General features: G+C 44.5%; 1 protein-coding gene across 1 annotated transcript in view; it reads right to left on the reverse strand.

The window, feature by feature from the left end:
- The window catches only part of LOC126271496 (CD63 antigen-like), a 380,699-nt gene extending 365,059 nt beyond the window's left edge, over positions 1–15,640 (reverse strand). The window contains exon 1 of the mRNA XM_049974158.1: positions 15,342–15,640. Within this exon, the coding sequence (XP_049830115.1) occupies positions 15,342–15,402 (61 nt within the window). The 5' untranslated portion in view covers positions 15,403–15,640. The remainder of the gene's footprint in view (positions 1–15,341) is intronic.
- Between the last annotated feature and the right edge of the window lie 2,256 nt (positions 15,641–17,896).

The raw sequence follows: 17,896 nt of genomic DNA on the forward strand, positions 1-17,896 counted from the left end.
TCCGGAACCACGCGGCTGCTACGGTCGCAGGTTTGAATCCTGCCTCGGGCATGGATATGTGTGATGTCCTAAGGTTAGTTAGGTTCATGTAGTCTAGGGGACTGATGACCTCAGATGTTAAGTCCCATAGTGCTTAGAGCCATTTGAACCTGTCTGTAAAACGTTATGTGATGTAAATGCGCCTGCTTTTTCGAACGTTTAGATACTCATTTTAAAAAACTAATTCCCCAAATCAACATTTAGAAACTTATTAATCGCATGTGTGCCACACACGTAAAACGTTTTTGAATATGTATCACCCTTTGTGGTTTTGTGACTTTCGGCATGGCAGAAACGAAATAAAGTCTCTGTTGCTCTATTTATAATGGAATTATACGTGGTGTGACAGAGGGTTACTTCCCACACTTTGGAGGGCAACTGAAATCAATAGAAACAAGGGACCGCGGAAGTTCTGTTAGCTATGAAACGCATGCAGTGTAATTTCAAGATAACATCACCCCTGTGCGCCGTTTTTTGACGTTAGTTACTTATTAATATCTCCTTCTTTGCTGAGATCAGCTGAAAAATCAACTCGCTGGGTTTTGACTGGAAAATAATGGAGAGTTCTGTAACCGACCAATTTGCCAATATGGGTGGGAAATAAAAACAACAGAGAAAACAGATAAATAGATAAAAGTCAGTCCATTCACCTTGTGTGGTATACGCACACTGTTGTTGAGCTACTGAACAATTGAAGGAAGCAACAGCACAATAGTGTGGGATAGTTTGCAGAGTCGTCGAAGTACCTATAGCTTGCATAGTCGCCGACAGTTTAACTAACCAGTTTCAACACTGCCGTCAACAGCGACAGAAACTCGGTAAGTTGAACGTGAACTCTTCCCCTGTTTACAAAAAAATAATTTTTAAGTAACTATGCTAGATACAGCTAAGCGATTTTTTGAAAATGGTAGCTAAACTCATAAAAGTTATTGTGGACACACACCTACATGTTCTCTGACAGCGTCTGCTTTCTTTTCCCCCTCTCTTGTTATTGGGAGCGTAGTTTAGGAGTTCTGCTATCACACAGGCATCTGTGCACGAGAAAGCACCATGAGCTTTGCAGTTTCATGAAACGTGGTCGCATAGTACAGTTCAGCGTCAGTTCCTAAGTGCCTATGGTTGAGATCTGGCATATTTGAAGAGCATCAAAGAATGGTATCCAAAGTTCAGAGAGACGGGCATATTGGTGACAAGGCAAGGCAAGAAGCGGTAGCCCTGGAGTAAGTCACAACATTGTTAATACCTTGCATACAGCAAACCCAGGTACATTTCGGAGCAGAAATTTTAACACAGACAGATACATTTCCATGCATACAGGGTGCAACTCCTGCTAGATTTGCAGCCAGATGACAGGTTCAGGCTTGCTGAATTTATTGGGTACGTGTTGGGACGAATTGACTACTTTAACGAAGTTTGTTTCTCCGAATATGAATTTTTTACATCTCTGGGAAAGTAAAGAAGCATGAAGTCCGGATCTGGGGACCAGAAAACACTATAGTGGCAGAACAGAAACGGACAGCTCTAAAGTGAATGTGTGGTGTGGCTTAACACACACTACAGTTATTGGACCATTCTTTTCCACAAAGCCTACCGTTACGGCAGTAGTTCACGTGGACAAGTACATTGCACCTGGCCACCACGTTCAGCAGACATAATTCCTCTTGACTTTTTTGTGAGGTTACGTTAAGGATAAAGTGTTCAATTCACTGGTTTCTGACGTGCAGACTGTTATAACACGAATACGAGATGCCGCAGAGGGTGAGAGAAGAGATGTAGCCGAAGTAGTGGAGAGAAATTGGGTATGGCCTGGGATGACGCCCTACAGGCAAGAAACGGGGCACACGTGGAAGTGTATTCACAAAAGGTTTGTGAGTTAAGCTATCATCTGCAACTAACCGCATAGCTGTATCTAGCATTGTTCCGTACAAATAAAATTTCGTATTCATTGAGATACTTTATGCTTACGTTGTATTTCTATGTGGTTAAAATAAAATATATCTCACTTTGGTGCTGTGGCTTGTACCATACTGAGTCATATGAATTTTTTTTACAAATAACTTGCTTTCCAAATGATTTATTTATTTATTTATTTTTTGTAAAAGCAAGCATGTGTAAGCTACCTATAAAACACTTATTCTTCAATCTGTGGAATAAATTTCCATATATTTCTGACAATCGTAACGGTAACAATCACTAAGCTGTGTATATAACATTTGTTTTGGATAAAATAATTTTGGGTTTCTGGCCGCTTCGCTGTAGTCTACTAAAACAAGTACATTCCCGTCACTCCATAAATTCCGTGCTTGTGGGATAAATCGATTAAAATTTCGTCCTTACGTGAGGTTATTTTCGGTACAGGGAAAGATCTGCAGATGAAGAATGGTGTGAGTACATGATGGCTATTGGGTGTGTCTATCGTTACTGGAGCTTCTCAGGTGAAGATCATAGCACAGCATTTCTAGATGATGCGCGTGTAAAGCGTATCGTCATCTTTCGGACATTGAGAGAGGTCTAAACATTGTCACGTGGGACACGGGAGTATCATACCGACAGATAGAACGGACAGTTGATTGTAATGCAATTACTGCACAATGAGCAGTGACTAAATGGTCTTAGGACAACTTTTAGGAAAGAAGAGTCCTTCCAGGATTGGAGCACGAGAAGTTCTTTGGACTGTTTGAATGGTTCTGATATATATACCGATGACAGCAGCTGAACTCCGTGCAGGAGTTGTAGGTAGTGTGTTACCATGACCTGCAGAGAACAGATTAATGGAAGGTCGTTTGAGACTTCGAGCTGATAACATATCACAGACAACAGAAACTTCCATGCTGCAGAGTAAGTCAACTAGGACTTATAGTGGCAATCTGTGGTGTTCAGAAATTAGTCTCGCTTCTGTCTGTGACCGTCAGATAGACACCAATGCGTCCGTTTACGACCTCGTGACAGGTCACAGGAAGCAGCGATTTTTCAGATCTATAACTCTCCAATTCGTTGAGCTGTAGTGTGAGGATATGACAACAGGACTGATTTGGTAATTATTGAAGGGGGACTGAACGCTCGCCAGTGTGTGGCAAACTCTGTTGTACCATGGTACCAAACGCCATATACGGGCAGGATAACGTAAGTCCCCAAAATTGCCATTCATATCTCAAATGCCTTAAGAAATGTAAGGATCCTTGACTATCCTACCCGTTCCTCTAACTTGTCAGCCATAGAGCCTGATTGGGACACGATTGGTTAACGTATAGTGTCATACCACACGTCAGCCCTCAATCTTTATCTACTGACACAGCACGTGTTTCGCACGTGGTAAGAAGTTACTCAAGATGACAATCGGAGGCTGGTAGCTGACACGCCACAACGGATACAATAGTGTATTGTTGCCCGAGGAGACACACCTCATGTTGTTGTTGACTATGGACTCCAATTCCCAATGGGTTGAAAGTTCACTATCCCTTATCCCATGGACATCTTCACAAAGTGTGACAAACTTCGGACTGTTACTTCATGACGTAACACTTACATCGTGTCAGAGTAATACCCTTTATTATCTGACGTGATGTCTAGCTTAAAATGTCATTTATGAAGTAATACAACATGTGGAATGTTATGCAGCCTTAATGTATTTCTTATTTGTTTCATTTTTTTCCCTTTCACTATATGGGAGCAATCGCACAAATCATAGCAGTTATTTCTGCGGCACCTTTTAAACTGATGTTGGTATGTAAGCAAAATACATGAACCGGTAGCATTTACTACAGTAATTTGAGTGTCTGAGCGATCGTACTCCAATTTGAGTTTGCTGTTAGCTAGTGAAAGCTGAAGGCAACTAGGATGCCCGGTAGCAGCCAGACGGCACTTCCACCAAGTTCCTGCAATCCGTGGCACATATCTGTGTTTGTTACCGCCACCAGGAATCCTATGGCGCTGTCCGTGCCTGTCCTATTAGTTGTCTCTTCCCAAGTTCATCAGTTACTTCATGATGAGCATCAGGGCCTGAACTCGGGAGGATTGCAATTACACCAGGAAGAGGATTGCACTTACACCAGGAACTGACTATTCAAACATATGACTCTTAAGTCACAATTCGTGAAAAATATTCGTCTCGGATTGTAGAAACAATAATCGTAACAGCTAAAAATACGAAATTTGTAACTGCACAACCCTTCGTGAAAAACAAATCGCAGTGTAGTTATGCGAAAACCAGCTGGTACAGGGCTCGTTTGACAACATTTATCCACACAAGAGATATACTTATTGCACCCTACCCTTCCCCCCTTCCATTTATCCACAGAAACTACATAACATTCGGCGGACTATCCCCATCCATACCCTCTGTCGCTCATACATTAGTTGCCATCCCTTGAGCTCGTAGTAAAGCGCTTAAAAATAAATCTAAATATAGTGTGGGTGCAGACGGGTTGTTTTCGCGAATGATTATGATATATCCTGTGCACAAATTTTACAAGAGGCCTCTGGCGACCTTCTAACCTTGCTGCCCCAAGCGACCGCTTGTGCCGATATTTTCTTAAACAGGCCCCGAATTGGTGTTAACAACAGATTGGCCAGTCAATTGTTTTTTCATTCAGTCTGTTTTTTTTTTTCAGTCGCATGAAACTGGTCTCTGCGGTCACGTCATCGATATGGATATTTACCACTGAATGATTTAACTGAATGTGAGACAACTGAACTGACAAGTTCCTGACGATTACTTCACTTATATGTTTTCTACTCTGTTTCCGGCTTTGGACGTACCTGTTCATCCTTTCCGGTTTTACAGGAACCATGACTAGGTTGCCAACTTTTTTAGACACAAATAACCGCATCTTACTTCAAGGATAGGTAAAAATGCTACATTTCTAAAAATGAAGTTATCCTCAAAATTCATGTAATTTACTAAACTACGGATTTTTCGTACTTAATGAAATTAAGTATCGATTCTTGATTCTTTTTAAAAGCTTATTAACTGGTGTTATATTATAAATGTATGTTTAAACAAATGAACTGCTATCTTTTTATTTAAATTTATTGAAGCTCTTTCTGTCTTTTCAGTTTGGTTTGCATCCATTACTAATAATTGTCTTTCGGTAAATACTGAGGTTACGTGAAAAGAAAGGATACGGAATACAATATTTTTTGCTTAATCATTTGTTTCTTAAAGCATTTAATCTGCTTATCGGAAGTATTTTTTGTGGAAAATATTGCCTTCATTTATTGATTTTCTTCGAATTTCTTTAATTAATGTACTTTCGGAATATGGAATCTTTCTTGCAGGTACTGTATTCTGCACGTTTATTGTGATTTTCATTCCGAAGACTGGTTTAATGCAGCTCTCCTTGTTACTCTATCCTGTACAAGCCTCTTCGTCTCCGAATAACTACTAACTACTACAACCTAAACCTTTTGAAACAGATTACCGTACTCAACTCTTGGTCTCCTTTCACAATTTTCACCCCCCCCCCTCCACACACACACACACACACACACACACACACACACACACACACACACACACACAACAACAACAACAACAACAACAACCCTTGATGCCTCAGAATGTGTCCTATCAACCGATACCTTCTTTTAGTCAGTATCGCCTGATTTAATTCGACTACATTAAGTCATCCTTGTTGCGGTTTTCTTGGTGTTCATCTTACATACTCTTTTCAAGCCACTGTCCATTCTGTACAACTGCCTTTCCAGATCCATTGCTGTCTCTGATAGAATTATAACATCGTGCAAACCTCGAAGTTTTTATCTCTTCTCCGTGAACTTTATTTCCTTCTCCAATTTTTCTTTGGTTTCCTTTACTGCTTGCTCAGCGTACAGACTGAATTACATTGGCGCCAGGCTACAACCCTGTCTCACTACATTAACAACCACTGCTTCACTTTCATGTCCCTCTGCTCTTGCAACTGTCGTCTGGTTTCTCTACAACTTGTAAATGCCTTTCACTCAGTGTATTTTATCCCTGCTACCTGCAGAATTTCAAAGATAGTATACTATTCAACCCTGGGAAAAGTTTCTCAATGTCTGCAACTTACGTTTGCCTTTCGTGAACATATCTTTTAACATACGTCGCAGAGTCAGTATCGCCTCGCATTTTCTTACATTTCTCCGAAACACAAGCTGATCTTCGCCGAAGTCGGCTTCTATCAGTTTCTCCGTTCTTTTGCAAATAATTCGTGGTAGTATTTTCCAACCATGACTTACTAAACAGATGGTTTGGCGATATTCACACCTAACAGCGCCTTCTTTCTTTGGAATTTTGTGCATCGCACCCTAAAGTTAGGTTGAGGATCAGTTGTTATGCTCATATGAATTCTGCCATACCCACGCCGGTGAGAATTTCGGTATTTTGACGCAGACGCTAAGTCACTGTTATGTAACGCACTATTCCGTAACGTGGCTGAAAAATTGAACGGAAAGGTACTTACTGGCACCAAATTAAAGGTAAATATCGGAAAGACAGTATCAGTGACGACAGGTAATAATAAAGTGCAGTCAAAAATAATGATTTAACAACATCAAAACGATCGATTCTTCCCACTCAGTATTCAAATTGCCGGGGTCAGTAAATTGCAGTTGTCTTTTCTAGCGCTCCAGAGGGGTGCGAACTCGCTTACTTACTGTTTCCAGTGTTAGAGACAGGCTTAACTGTTAATTTAGGTACCAATGCGTGAAAGTGAGTAGTACTCCTTCATACTTAGAAATAATATGCCTGTTACTTTCACTGGCTCTGAGATGTAACAGGTTTTTGTGCAGGGATGTGATTTCCTGCACAATATATTTACCTTCAACACAAAAAATGTCTGAATAAATGTTTGATTGCTAGACTCAAATGAATTTTAGCATTTGGAGATCATCACATCTTTTCATTAAAATGGAACGGAATTTGGTAATGTTTCTTTCTACATCGCGCATCCCTAAGGGAATTTTTACGCTCAACTTTATACCTCCAGTGATACATCAACTGACCTAATTACGAGTTGATTACATATGGAACAAGTTAATCCACAGCAATATATTAATTAGTTGTAAATCATGAAAAGAAGAAATAGTCTATTCAGAACATAACTAAACAAACACTTGTAATGCTTATTTTAACTTTGCTGTACCGCTTGACATGTCTTCACGCATCCCCGGGCGATATCCTCAGTGGGTTTGGGTACTTCAGTTGTATAACACTGATTTAATTTAATCACTGGAAGTGTGACAGACTGGTTCACTGAGAAGGAGGAAAATATAGCTCAGTAAACTAAAACACTGAAGAGAGATCACAGTTGAAAGAACGTATGCATGTTTCAACTGACAGTAAAACTGCAGACTAGTTTTACTTGAAAGGAAAGAATTACTTCATTCACTCAAGAATGCAAAACTACAGCAGGCTGTATCGAATGTTTTCATTCAGTTGTTGCCATAGACTGCTTGCATTCTAAACATGAATGATCAATTCAACATATGTAAAACTACAATCGAACGAATGAATTATTTTCCAACAACCTACTCTACTGCAACAGTCTCGCATGCAGCCATTTTATCGAAATATTTCCCATTGTTGCTCACATATTCCTAAATCCAGGACTTAGCTTGTCCGTATAGTGAAACTCCGTAACGTTCTTTTCATGTTCGATGGGCAAGTCACTGATTGCCTTGGATTGGTTACATGCAACAGTTCATATGTTTCTTGAGTGTGATAACATTTCTTATTTCAGATGAACAGGTCATAGAAATTAGTTGTAATGTTATGTCCACGGGCCCCTCGATGACGGTTGATTAAGCGTCAAGAGAAATAATATGAGGCCACAGAAGTCGTAAGAATAGGAGTGATGGGAAGTGACGACCCAACGCAACCTCTGCGTAGCTGCTTCCGTCATGCTTAACGGTGCACTTGCGCTTGAAACTGTCTCCACGTTTTTCTCAGGATGGTTGAGTTGTTGGCAGGGAACGTTATGGGTTACGATAACACACTAGTATTCAAAGCCTTCCTTGCAACAAACGCATATTATCTGGTGTGCATGAACTTTTGTATAAGGTGTGTGGACTTCTCCTTGTACTGGTGTAAACACACCGTTTTTCGTTACTTTTTTGGTTTTCAGTGTGTGTGTGTGTGTGTGTTGGGGCTTATGGGCGCTCAACGTCGAGGTCATCAGCGCCCAGATACGCATTAAAGGGAACGAATTGGGACAGACCTAATAAAACTGAAGCACACACTCAAAGAAAGCAGGAAAAGAAGGAAAATGCGACATAAGAAAGCAGAACATAAGGAAAGGGAAAACGTAGCAACAAAAGTGCCACAGTAAATTGTCATTGGCTGGCCACTTACATAAAATATGGGCGAGCTTGTCACACAGTGAGCTAATTAAGATCCTCTCCCTAAAATCATTGTAAAAACATTTGACATGTCACAGAACTTTAAAACTTTAGCCACATTCGTCCGAGTGTTGCCTAAAAGAGATGGCAGGTCCGCTGGCAAGTCAGCCGCGGCCCGCTTGTCAGAAAATAAATCGCAATCCAATAAAACGTGGCGCGCAGTGACCTGGACGCCGCAAGCACCACACACTGGAGGGTCCTCCCGCCGGAGCAGGAAGCCGTGCGTCATAGGGCCGTGACCTATCAGAAGCCGAGTGAGGAGAAGCTCGCTCCGTCGACGGGGCTGAAAGGAAGTGCACCACACACGCGTCGTGGGCTTGACTATGATCAGTTCTATTCACCACATAACTGATATGCTCAAATCGCTACCCACTTTTTTTTGTCGTTTCCACTTAAAAAAAATGTACTCGCCCTCAAATGTGTTAACCTTCGCCTTCGTTAAGTGGCTACATTTTACAGCGGAATCTCGAACTTACTGAAATAAATCGTCACGGATTAAAACAAACTGAAGACCATCAGGGCATTTTAGAGACGATAAAATCACTCAATGCAATAGTTTGGCCAAGGGAATCGTTCTCGTAGGTCTCACGTATGTGACCTGTCTCCACTTCTCTTGTCACTGCATTACCTAAAATTAAGTATTTCCCGTTTTTCATTTACCATCACTTTGTTTAGCTCACAAATAACACGAACGAATGCAGATTTCCGTGACTGAACACCTTGTGACAAACTGAACTCTTCAAACAACAGAAGACGGAGATATGCAGTCAATACTCACCAAACACGCAGTGTTGAGGAAACGTTAAAAATATAATCAACTTTATAGTATGACAGCACTGATAATACGACAAATTCTTAAGTACTTAGAAATTTTGTAAACTTTCTTTTATTCAGTAATACTATATTAGACTTGGGTATTCTGAATTTTAATCGCAGCGCCAGAATGACACGGAGCGCAACACTTAATGCAATATAAATAAACGATTTCTGATCAAATTGCTGTTTCAAGCTGTCGCTGCAGTTCACGGTCAGTGTCCTTCCACTGAAACAGCCATCGCTCTTATTGGGTCGCACATACTTCTCGGCACTAGGAACGAGGTGACCCAGTGATTGGAAGAGCTCAGACGGATGAGGCTTTAAATCCTCGTCCGTCCACGATGAATTACGTTTACGTGTTCTTCCTAAATCGATTAAGGCGAATACCGAGATGGCCCCTTTCTAAAGGGCAGTGTCGAGTTTCTTCGACATCTTTCCCGTGTACGAGCTTGTATACCGTCTCTTATAACTTCGCCGTAGGCGGTACGATGGAACCTGACCTAACCTTTCCTTCCTTTCCCCCTCTGGCCGTTGACTTGCACGGTATGTGGTGAGCAGCAGCCTGTGTGCCAGGAGCTGCCGCAGGGGTGACAAGTACACGGCGCGCGGCGAGCACGAGGCCTTCACATTTACACCCAAGGAGTCTGAGCAGCCGGTTCGGGGCTGCCGCTGAATGGCGCAGTCTGTAATACGGATTAACAACGTCCTACCGCCGCATACGTCTCATGTTCATTGTCTTGCAGAGTTATCTACTGTTTCACACTCTTTTTACGACGAACGATGTTGTCATACACAGTTACATATGTAGAGGATGGGCAAATACGTACGTCGTATAGAAACGCTTTTATTCATTAGTGATCTTTTGTCACTACTTTTATCATACATGGAAAGGGAAGTGAGCTATCATGCTCAGCTTTAGGAAACTGAGCTGCTCCTCATGTACACTCCTGCAAATGGAAAAAAAGAACACATTGACACCGGTGTGTCAGACCCACTGTACTTGCTCCGGACACTGCGACAGGGCTGTACAAGCAATGATCACACGCACGGCACAGCTGACACACAAGGAACCGCGATGTTGGCCGTCGAATGGCGCTAGCTGCGCAGCATTTGTGCACCGCCGCCGTCAGTGTCAGCCAGTTTGCCGTGGCATACGGAGCTCCATCGCAGTCTTTAACACTGGTAGCATGCCGCGACAGCGTGGACGTGAACCGAATGTGCAGTTGACGGACTTTGAGCGAGGGCGTATAGTGGGCATGCGGGAGGCCGGGTGAACGTACCGCCGAATTGATCAACACGTGGGGCGTGAGGTCTCCACAGTACATCGATGTTGTCGCCAGTGGTCGGCGGAAGGTGCACGTGCCCGTCGACCTGGGACCGGACCGCAGCGCCGAACGGATGCACGCCAAGACCGTAGGATCCTACGCAGTGTCGTAGGCGACCGCACCGCCACTTCCCAGCAAATTAGGGACACTGTTGCTCCTGGGGTATCGGCGAGGACCATTCGCAACCGTCTCCATGAAGCTGGGCTACGGTCCCGCACACCGTTAGGCCGTCTTCCGCTCACGCCCCAACATCGTGCAGCCCGCCTCCAGTGGTGTCGCGACAGGCGTGAATGGAGGGACGAACGGAGACGTGTCGTCTTCAGCGATGAGAGTCGCTTCTGCCTTGGTGCCAATGATGGTCGTATGCGTGTTTGGCGCTGTGCAGGTGAGCGCCACAATCAGGACTGCATACGACCGAGGCACACAGGGCCAACACCCGGCATCATGGTGTGGGGAGCGATCTCCTACACTGGCCGTACACCTCTGGTGATCGTCGAGGGGACACTGAATAGTGCACGGTACATCCAAACCGTCATCGAACCCATCGTTCTACCATTCCTAGACCGGCAAGGGAACTTGCTGTTCCAACAGGGCGATGCACGTCCGCATGTATCCCGTGCCACCCAACGTGCTCTAGACGGTGTAAGTCAACTACCCTGGCCAGCAAGAACTCCGGATATGTCCCCCATTGAGCATGTTTGGGACTGGATGAAGCGTCGTCTCACGCGGTCTGCACGTCCAGCACGAACGCTGGTCCAACTGAGGCGCCAGGTGGAAATGGCATGGCAAGCCGTTCCACAGGACTACATCCAGCATCTCTACGATCGTCTCCATGGGAGAATAGCAGCCTGCATTGCTGCGAAAGGTGGACATACACTGTACTAGTGCCGACATTGTGCATGCTCTGTTGCCTGTGTCTATGTGCCTGTGGTTCTGTCAGTGTGATCATGTGATGTATCTGACCCCAGGAATGTGTCAATAAAGTTTCCCCTTCCTGGGACAATGAATTCACGGTGTTCTTATTTCAATTTCCAGGAGTGTATTTCCTATGTACAGGATAAAAATTATTGAACTATATCAAATAAAACGTAAACTAGTTACAAACTACGACGTGTACACACTTTATTCACTACAGATATTCAGATTAGGTTATGACATGTTCGATACGCTTGCCATCATTGGCGATGATATGACGCAGACGAATAGCGAAATTCTGCATGACCCGCTGAAGTGTCGGAACATCGATGCTTTTGATGACCTCCTGAATGTCTGTTTTCATCTCAGCATGTGTTCAGTCCGGAGAATATGGTGGCCAATCGGGGCCCATGCCAGTGGCCTCTGGGTACCGCAGAGCCAGAATGCGGACCACAAAGTGCTCCTCCAGGACATCAAACACTCTCCTGCTTCGGTATGGGTCGAGCTCCGTCTTGCATGAACCACGTCTTGTCGAAATCTGGGTCCCTTTGGATAATGTGGATGGAATCACCGCCCAAAACCTTCACGTAGCGTTCAGTAGTCACCGTGCCATCAAGGAATATTGCACCGATTTTTCCGTGACTGGACACTGCACATCACACAGACACGCATTGAGGGTGTAGAGATTTGTCGATCGCGAAATGCGGATTCTCAGTCCCTCAAACGCGCCAATTTTGCTTATTGACGAACCCATTCGAATGAAAAACGGCCCTTCGAGTACAAGGCGCCTGCGCAAACGCATACTAATTCCCATCATGCCCCACGGTCAACCGTGGAGTTTGAGCGTCTTAACGCAAACCGTTCAGGAGTTTTGATGATTTTATTTCACATAGTAGAATAAATGTCCCCCTGTATCATCATCTACCAGCAGATTTGTTTTCACCGTAAGAACATCAGGGCATTTGCAGTTGCAATCATACCATATGTCATTGCTATGTTGTGGACATATTACCTGCTTTCACATTTCCGTTGAAAATTGGTATTTATGTACATACATTTGATTTTCAAACTTTATGTTGCGCTGTATTAAAAGTACCATAGATTAAACTCCTATCCGAACATATTTACTCAAAGAAATTGTAGTAGTTCAAAAGAAAAGTACCTTTTACAAACTGCACATTAAGTTTTTTATTTATCTTTGCACACAGACGCGTGTCGCCGTAGTTAGAAGGCATCTTCAGTGGATGTCTTGAAATATTACACGATTTTTTCGTTTGTGCGTATAGGTTATTGTTTGCAGATAATGGTTATACACTCCTGGAAATGGAAAAAAGAACACATTGACACCTGTGTCAGACCCACCATACTTGCTCCGGACACTGCGAGAGGGCTGTACAAGCAATGATCACACGCACTGAACAGCGGACACACCAGGAACCGCGGTGTTGGCCGCCGAATGGCGGTAGCTCGGCTGCATTTGTGCACCGCCGCCGTCAGTGTCAGCCAGTTTGCCGTGGCATACGGAGCTCCATCGCAGTCTTTAACACTGGTAGCATGCCGCGAAAGCGTGGACGTGAACCGTATGTGCAGTTGACGGACTTTGAGCGAGGGCGTATAGTGGGCATGCGGGAGGCCGGGTGGACGTACCGCCGAATTGCTCAACACGTGGGGCGTGACGTCTCCACAGTACATCGATGTTGTCGCCAGTGGTCGGCGGAAGGTGCACGTGCCCGTCGACCTGGGACCGGACCGCAGCGACGCACGGATGCACGCCAAGACCGTAGGATCCTACGCAGTGCCGTAGGGGACCGCACCGCCACTTCCCAGCAAATTAGGGACACTGTTGCTCCTGGGGTATCGGCGAGGACCATTCGCAACCGTCTCCATGAAGCTGGGCTACGGTCCCGCACACCGTTAGGCCGTCTTCCGCTCACGCCCCAACATCGTGCAGCCCGCCTCCAGTGGTGTCGCGACAGGCGTGAATGGAGGGACGAACGGAGACGTGTCGTCTTCAGCGATGAGAGTCGCTTCTGCCTTGGTGCCAATGATGGTTGTATGCGTGTTTGGCGCCGTGCAGGTGAGCGCCACAATCAGGACTGCATACGACCGAGGCACACAGGGCCAACACCCGGCATCATGGTGTGGGGAGCGATCTCCTACACTGGCCGTACACCTCTGGTGATCGTCGAGGGGACACTGAATAGTGCACAGTACATCCAAACCGTCATCGAACCCACCGTTCTACCATTCCTAGACCGGCAAGGGAACTAGCTGTTCCAACAGGACAATGCACGTGCGCATGTATCCCGTGCCACCCAACGTGCTCTAGAAGGTGTAAGTCAACTACCCTGGCCAGCAAGATCTCCGGATCTGTACCCCATTGAGCATGTTTTGGACTGGATGAAGCGTCGTCTCACGCGGTCTGCACGTCCAGCACGAACGCTGGTCCAACTGAGGCGCCAGGTGGAAATGGCATGGCAAGCCGTTCCACAGGACTACATCCAGCATCTCTACGATCGTCTCCATGGGAGAATAGCAGCCTGCATTGCTGCGAAAGGTGGACATACACTGTACTAGTGCCGACATTGTGCATGCTCTGTTGCCTGTGTCTATGTGCCTGTGGTTCTGTCAGTGTGATCATGTGATGTATCTGACCCCAGGAATGTGTCAATAAAGTTTCCCCTTCCTAGGACAATGAATTCACGGTGTTCTTATTTCAATTTCCAGGAGTGTAGATTTAAAACAGTTCATTGAGGTTTCTGTAGTAAAATGGAGAAGTACTTGCAGATCAGCGTATAATTCACTACTTGTAAGCCAAAAGAGAAAAAGTCGTGTAATATTTCTGGACACCCATTGAAGATGCCTTGCGATTAAGGCGAAACGCGTCTGTGTCCACTAGATAAACAAAAAAAAAACTTAATTTGCAGCATGCAAAATGCGTTCTTCTTTTGAAATACTGTAATTCATTTACAGCTGCTGCGAGAATGGCCATCACAGAGAAACTTGTTATACAAAGAAGATTGTTTCGATTCATAGTACAATAATAACTGTATGTTACGTTGTGGTAATTTATTAAATTTCGTTGACAAATTCAGAACAGAAAACCTAAAGAGTAAAATTAAATATTTACAATATCATTATACATTTTGTCATAAAATTATGCACCGATCACTGAACCCAGAGATCGCGCCTTCTCTGTTCACTATTAGTATTTGACAAATAAATTACGGACAAAAGTTCACATAAAATTCGCCTAAATGAATTTGATCGATAAAACAGTTTGTTATTTTTAACTCATCTAGTAAGAAACGGAAAATAGTTCATTGTTATTTCAGCGTTTGGATCAGAAGCAGAAAGTCCATTGATAGAACAATTATTATGCCGGGGATTTGACAAAGAACAGTACTAACCAGGTATAGCACGTAACGAAAGCTAAGACCGCTTTGTGATCGATAGTTGAAAACATGAGATCAAAGCGCAACTCACAATAAATTTTCTAATACGTTATTTGCAGCCTAACGTCAACTCTCTTTATAGTACAAAATGTAAAGAAATTTAAATAACTGCTTGCAAGCATGAAAGTGCTATTAATTTTTGGAGAGAGTTAACTCTCAACTGAAAAAAAGAATTAATGAGTTAAGAGAACGGCTTTTTTTTCGTATTTGCTCTTGCTCTCTTCCGTTTGCTTCTTAAACTTTGATCTAAGCCCACAGCGATGTGGAAATCAGTTTTCAAAAACTGCAACATTATAACACGTCACACTATACCACAACGGGCATAATGAATACTCTGGAAGCTCTGAATACACTCTCAAAATGAAATCTAAAGCTAAATAAGTAATTAAAACGGCAATTAGCATCATTTACTCACGGTTGGTCCCCAAGCCCACGATCTCCAAGAAGAGTTGGCGGAACTCCTTGGTTGTCAGCATCTCGAAATTACAAGGCAAACTCCAGTTGCCAGCAGCTCGCGTTTGTCTAAACAAAAACGTCTGCTTAGGGCTATGCTGTGCAGCTGAACGTCGCACACGTCGTATATGAGAAAAACAGATAACGGGAGGAGTACTGCTGTGGTGCACCTACTATGAGAGGTAACACAGTAGAAGTGGAGGCGGCCCGCTCGCAAAATGAGGTCTGGAAGGCTGCCACGGAAGCCATTCGCCGCGAACAGTATGGATGCTTGCGCTACAAGCGCATCGCTGAACTGAAGCCACAAAACCTGCTAGCACACAATCACGTAACTCTGAACTAGGTGATGCCAGCCTGCTGTGTGTCCGTCCTGTGCCTCTTGCTTGCATTCGCGAATTCTGTTGGTATTTCCCTTTTGGTTATACACAAGAGTTCCACGCGGTGGAAACCTATAACGCAATTTCTGTCTGTTACGTAAATACTAAAAAACAGGAAATGCAGACCAGACCGTAACGTACCGCGCACATCGAGGTTATTCGAAAAGAGACGCTGGTTCCACTGCGCACTGATGAAGAAAAACAAGTGTCGGTAGGTTTCACGTCGTTCACTCAGCGTGTTTCAGGAAAACCACGCAAACGTGAAGTAGGGTTTCCAGGACCGTATCTGGACCCCCCCCCCCCCCCCCCTTTCGAATTCAAAGCCAATGTCAACCACTACGCCACCAAGCTCGGTAGAATCTTCTAAGTCCGACCATCGTGGTATGAACACGGTCCAGTCGCAGTAATGTGAGCACCTGTCAGAAGCATGAATAACTACATTCTGCAGGAAGAGAGTCAATGAGGTACTGAAAGATACCGACAGGGATGTATAGCTGTGCCGACTCCGGAGCCGTGGCCGCATTGTGTTGAGTTTTTCTTTTCTTTTCTTTTTTTTTTTTTTTAAACCACATGTTCAAATGTGTGTGAATTCATAAGGGACCAAACTGCTTAGGTCATCGGTCCCTAAACTTACACACTACTTAAACTAACCTATGCTTAGAACAACACACACACTCAAGCCCCTGCCGATCGGGATTAACCGAGCGGTCTCAGGCACCGCAGTCATGGACTGTGCGGCTGCTCCCAGCGGAGGTTCGAGTCCTCCCTCGGGCATGGTTGTGTGTGTTTGTCCTTAGGATAATTTTAGGATAAGTAGTGTGTAGGCTTAGGGACTGGTGACCTTAGCAGTTAAGTCCCATAAGATTTGACACACATTTTTTTGAACACCCAAACCCGAGGAAGGACTCGAACCCCCGGCAGGAGGGGCCGCGTGGTCCGTGATATGAGGCCTCAAACCGCGCGGCTGCTGAGGTTTAATGACGCCAAGAGCCCGGTCGAGGTGGTCCCACAGAATGTCGACTGGGTTTAAATCAGGGGAGTCTGGTGACCAGGGGAGCACGGTAAACTCGTTCTAGTGCTCTTTGAACCACACACATAAACGGCGAGCCGTGCCTACATCTACGTGATTACTCTGCTATTCACAATAAAGTGCCTGCCAGGGGGTTCAATGCACCACCTTCATGCTGTCTCTCTGCCGTTCCACTCTCGAAAGGCACGCGGGAAAAATGAGCACTTAAATTTTTCCTGCGGGTCCTGATTTCTCTTATTTTATCGTGATGATCATTTCTCCCTATGTAGGTGGGTGCCAACAGAATGTTTTCGCAATCGGAGGAGAAAACTGGTGATTGAAATTTACTGAGAAGATCCCGTCGCAACGAAAAACGCCTTTGTTTTAATGATTGCCACTCCAATTCACGTATCATGTCTGTGACACTATCTCCCCTATTTCGCGATAATACAAAACGAGCTGACTTTCTTTGTACTTTTCCGATGTCATCCGTCAGTCCCACCTGATGCGGGTCCCACACTGCACAGCAGTACTCCAGAATAGGAAGGACAAGCGTAGTGTAAGCAGTCTCTTTGGTAGACCTGTTGCACCTTCTAAGTGTTCTGCCAATGAATCGCAGTCTTTGGTTTGCTCTACCCCCAATACACTTTTCACTGTCCTGCTGGTTGATGGCATCGTGCTGAGGAAAAAATAAGCATCATGTAAGGGGGAAAATGGTCCGCAAGGATAGATGCATACTTGTGTTGATCCATTGTGTCTTCCAGAAAGATGCGATCACCCAGGGAACGCCATGAAAACAAACCCCAGACCATAGGGGTTCCTCTTTCGGCATGGAACATTCTGACAATTGTAGCAGGGCCGTTACACACCAATGGCCATCTGTCCGATGGAGCGTAGTGTAAGCAGTCTCTTTGGTAGACCTGTTGCACCTTCTAAGTGTTCTGCCAATGAATCGCAGTCTTTGGTTTGCTCTACCCCCAATACACTTTTCACTGTCCTGCTGGTTGATGGCATCGTGCTGAGGAAAAAATAAGCATCATGTAAGGGGGAAAATGGTCCGCAAGGATAGATGCATACTTGTGTTGATCCATTGTGTCTTCCAGAAAGATGAGATCACCCAGGGAACGCCAT

The sequence above is a fragment of the Schistocerca gregaria genome, chromosome 1 (assembly GCF_023897955.1).
Source record: "Schistocerca gregaria isolate iqSchGreg1 chromosome 1, iqSchGreg1.2, whole genome shotgun sequence".
Lineage (NCBI taxonomy): Eukaryota > Metazoa > Arthropoda > Insecta > Orthoptera > Acrididae > Schistocerca > Schistocerca gregaria.